Source organism: Myxocyprinus asiaticus, chromosome 3 (genome assembly GCF_019703515.2).
Source record: "Myxocyprinus asiaticus isolate MX2 ecotype Aquarium Trade chromosome 3, UBuf_Myxa_2, whole genome shotgun sequence".
NCBI lineage: Eukaryota > Metazoa > Chordata > Actinopteri > Cypriniformes > Catostomidae > Myxocyprinus > Myxocyprinus asiaticus.
Window position 1 is genome coordinate 25795939 of NC_059346.1, and position 4935 is coordinate 25800873.

General features: G+C 37.4%; 1 protein-coding gene across 1 annotated transcript; it reads left to right on the plus strand.

Moving 5' to 3' along the window:
* The first annotated feature begins 422 nt into the window (after nucleotides 1-422).
* On the plus strand, nucleotides 423-4584 carry LOC127422390 (uncharacterized). Its single transcript, XM_051665883.1, has 4 exons — nucleotides 423-985; nucleotides 1625-1658; nucleotides 2260-2313; nucleotides 2544-4584. The coding sequence occupies exons 1-4, from the start codon at nucleotides 881-883 to the stop codon at nucleotides 2978-2980; spliced, it is 630 nt and encodes a 209-aa protein (XP_051521843.1). The 5' UTR covers nucleotides 423-880; the 3' UTR covers nucleotides 2981-4584.
* The last annotated feature ends 351 nt before the right edge of the window (nucleotides 4585-4935 follow it).

Below are 4935 nucleotides of genomic sequence, written 5' to 3' on the forward strand. Positions count from 1 at the left end.
AGGGTATAGTGAGGCACTTACAATGGAAGTCAATGGGGCCAATTTTTGGAGGGTTTAAAGGCAGAAATGTGAAGCTTATAATTTTATTAAAGCACTTACATTAATTCTTCTGTTAAAACTCGTATTATTTGAGCTGTAAAGTGGTTTAAATCATAATTTTTGCAGTGGTTTTACGGTTTGTTGACATTACATCGTCATGGCAACGAAGTTGTAAAATTGTCTATAACTTTACACAGAAAAGGTCAGTAAGTGGTTTTATCACACTAAAATCTTGTTAACACGCATATTGTTTATGTCTTGTGGCTATACTTTTGAAACAGTGAGTAATTTAACGTTTTCAGATTGGCACCATTCACTTCCATTGTAAGTGCCTCACTGAAACCCAAATACTTGAATTTTTTTTAAAGAAAAGGAGGGGCAAGTCAAAATTTATTTTTGTGGTAATCAGGTAATTAGTATTTTGCCACAAATGCGGCTGATTGAGCTCAACTTTTATTGAACCCGGAATATTCCTTTAAGCGTGTAAGGACCAACCTCTTACATATCCGACATAATCATGCAAGCATATTAAACCAAGTTGCAACCTGTTTCACAGATAGTTAAAAGAATCGTATAGTGAAAAGAATTGTATAGTGAAAAGAATCGTATAGTGAAAAGAATCGTATAGTGAAAAGAATCGTATAGTGAAAAGAATTGTATAGTGAAAGCCACATTTCTTTCTGTCACACATGATCACTTCCACCCTCGTCTCACCCGTAAGGTAACGCAGCATTGAAAGCGTGGGAGATCCATATCTCAATACAGTGACTACTTCATCCGGTACGTACAAGTGCATTTCCAGTCTGAGACTGCGGTTAACTCAGTATCTAGTGGAGCAGGCATGGAGATGGCGCGCACCGCCAGAGCGCATTTTGTCTGGACATCCATAGCATCCATAGTCGTTATTTTAATTGCGTCATGCTTGACATATGTTTTCCTTTCTAAGGTAAATGTAACATGATCTACTGCCTTCAAATTTCATTTACAAAACATTTCCGTTTCTTACAAATATGGCTATTTAAGACTTTGTGTGCATTAAAATGACCGGTGGTAGTGTTTTACATTGTTTTGATGTTCAATGGGATATTAAGACGATAACTATGCATTTTCTGTGGGTGAATCGGGTTGAATACAACTAGGAGCGATTTAGTTTACAGTTAGAACCACAAGTGTGTCGAAATGATAGTTTTAAACATTTGTTTTCTAGCTAATGGATTTCTGCAGTGCTTAAAGTGAATAGTAATTCACTTTGAGAATCACGAATAGTCGAGTTGCAGGGGGGCGTGTTTGTAAATTAAGACTTGTTGCATTTTTGCCAACCGTACACTAGCGTACTTATGTTAGGAGCCGTTCACACCGAATACGTATTGCGTTACAAAAAGCTTGATAAAGGTGTCTTGAGAAATCTTTTTAACAGTTAAAGATCTAATGGCGGCGCAACAGTCAAGAAGTCTATCTAGCGCATGTTTACGCAGAAAAACAACTGAACAACAGCGCGGACGGACGGTGTGAACGGCCCCTCAGTTAGCCTGCTCTCTGCTTTCGTGAAGAATGTACATGACATGATGATATGTGATTTCAACAGATGACTGAATGCCAAAGAGTTAACATCGTCAGTGGTAAGTGTATCTAATGTCAAGATCTATTTGCATGTTGTTCAGGTGATTTGATATTGTGCTGTCGAAACTTTCATCCAGCTCTCAAAATGGGAAAGAAAAGTTATCAAACGAGGCTTATTGTACCTGATTAGTATATATATATATATATATATATATATATATATATATATATATATATATATATTTCTGGTACCCATAAAAAAGTTATGGTAACCATATTTTCCCCAAAATATTCTATAGTGACAGTTATTGTTACTGTAGATATTGAGGTAACTTCAGAAATTAAACTAAATTACATAAAGAAGCTTCTAACACAGACTGTAAAAGAAATCCTATGAATTTTTAATGGTTATACAGTAGCAACAATAATTGTAACTATAAACATGGTACTTTGTGAGTTATATTTAGATTTGTTTCCTACATATGATATATTGGAACACTATTTAGTAGATGTTACCTATGTAATTCAATTATATTTTAGAGATCTTAGACAACAGTGCTCTTTTGTGTCTTCTGGGAGTCTGTTGTAGAAACGTTTTGGGGTGTAGTTTGGGTTTGGGTGTGCCACAATTACTATCTTCTTCTCTTTTCTCTCTGACAGCCACTGAGAATATGTTCAAGCATCAACCCTCTCGAGAACACTGGCTTCTAAAAGGTGATTTGTTTCTAAATGCATTTGTGTAATAAAAATGGCATAGGCTAAGCTGTATATTTTTTTATTGGCACCCACAATGTCTCGTATATGAATTCAATTCTTTTTGCATTAAGTTTTTACATTATAAGTGCCAGATGATACCTTTATATACATCAATTAGGCCTACTTTTGATTCCAAAACGTAAAGATAACTCTTGCTATATTTCTCTCTGTCTTTGACTTTCATCTAGCTTATAGCTGCAGTCAGGCAGATGGCCGTTTGATGTGGGAGAATGAGTGGGAGGGACACAGGAATGAGAGTGAAAGTATTCAGGATCACACCGGCAAGTGGATTGTCATACAAGAGAGCGGCGTTTACCTGGTCTACATACAGGTCAACTTTAAGTTAAAGACTCACAGTAACAGCAGCTCTCCAACTTCAGTAGAGCTCAAACTTCTGGTGGATCTCAACTATGGTGAGAGCACGCAGATGTTTGCTGCCGCACATGACACTCAGATGGTGAATGCCAACACGGTGCAAGATGCAAAGCTCAACACTTTCCTTCTGATGAACATGAAATCAACAAACCAGTTATCAGTGCGAGCATTTCCAAGTGATATGGTGAACATCGACTCACGACCTTTCTCCACCTATATCACTATCCTAAAATGGTCAGACAGCTGGTAGACTTGAGATCATCCAGCTGTTAGGATATGCCCGTTGACACTAACAATGGTTGCGTAGGAGGTTGTGATACATTCTTTGTTGATTTTATTTCTTTTGTTTCCTTTTGAAACATAAAGATCACATCTCATGATCTTCTCAGAAGTGTGACACGTTATCTTTCAAGTGATGTATGAGTGAGTATTGTTTCAGTTTTTTTATGAGACAAAATGAAAAGGGCATGAGGTACTGTTGATGTCTGACTTTGAAGAGACTGTACAGTACGTCCTCATAAACAACCCGTTCTCACTCCCGAGGTGTCAAATACTGCCGCTTGTGCAAGAGCCCAGCGCGTCAATCTACAGACGCCAAAAGCACTCTCTAGCGTCTGTATCCGACGCACGCGGAGGGCAGTCTCAAAGGGAGGCGTCACTGCGGTGTGTTTAACCGCAATGTTTCATTATACTTATATATTAAGCACCCGACCCCACCCATATGCCAAAACCTAACCAATTCTCAACAATATTAAAGACATAACAAGCAGATCAAAGTACAGTCACAATCATTTATTTAAAATAAAAATGATACAAAAGCACTATAATAGTTCCAAACCATACGATAGGATTGTGTGAGGAACAGAGTGAACCCGAAGATTTTAATCGCTGAAAATCTCACTCTCTGTGTAGGCAGCGCCCTATACCGGTCACGCATCTCATTCAAAAGATACATCTGAACTAGTGCTCATCGTAATCGGTCACAAGACACGCGAGAGCCAATGGTGCGTGACGTCGCGCTGACGCCTTCTTGTGGCGGCGATTTTTGAATTTGTTACTAGAACGAGTCGAGAGCTGAAATGTGTAACGGCGGACACCGGGGGACCGCGAAATAAAAACGTACATTTGGGTCTGTTCTTCACACAGAGAGATCGGAATGCATGGAATACACCCGGAACTGAACAGGTCACTTCACAGAATGTGTAGCGGAGCGCGGGGCATAAACTAACGCGGGGCTAGTTGTTGTAACACACATGGTTTAAACGTTTCCACACACGCTGGTAAGACGAAACTTCATTTGTTTACTTGTTGCCGTATCAACACTGTGTAGATAAAAAAAAAAAATCAAAAAACTTTGGAAGACATCGCCAAAAGTTCATTTTAAAGTAGCAAAAGTAAAGATTCACATGAAAGTAAATTTTCATCTCTGTTTTTACATTTAGCTAGCATCTTACATAGTCTTTTAGTGACTAGCCAGGTTTAAATTCCAGTTGCGCCGACTGGGCACGTTGTAACACTGCGTTACAATGTGCCCCAATTACAAAAAAAAAAAAAAAAAAAAAAACCTATATGCAATTCCATGCAGTCAGATATGTAATTTACATAATTCCTCTTAATGCGGGTGGGTGTGTGTGTGTGTGTGTGTCATCAATCCATGTATTCTTTGGGTCAATGTTGTGGCTTTATGTATTTATTGTCAAGTGTCAATTATTGCTATATTATATATGACAAAGTTATAAATGGCTTTTATTGACATGAAAATTTAGTTTATCTTCTAGGCTTTTTAATTAGATCAGATACAGTTGTTAGAGGGGGATTTTAAGCTGTTATATGGTCTTGTTACAATGTGCCCCACCTATGGGGGCACGTTGTAGCATTTCACTTTCTTTTTTTTTTTCAAGGTAGATGGCGAAAAACGTATATGCTGTATTCATGAAACAAGACTACATATATGTAAAAGACACGTGTGAAATTAATGTGAAAAATACATCGAACCCCAAGTACATTTACACAAACTTAAGAAAACAAAAAAGTGTTAGTTTTTGCCCCACTCTCCCTTATATATAATTACTATTATAAAACATTAACCATTGTAAAATAATACATGTTGCTGATTAAACATTACCATTGTGAATTTACTTGGCTGATTACAAACATAATGAAAATCATACCCCGACATATCATATCAGAATGATAAAATTCTAC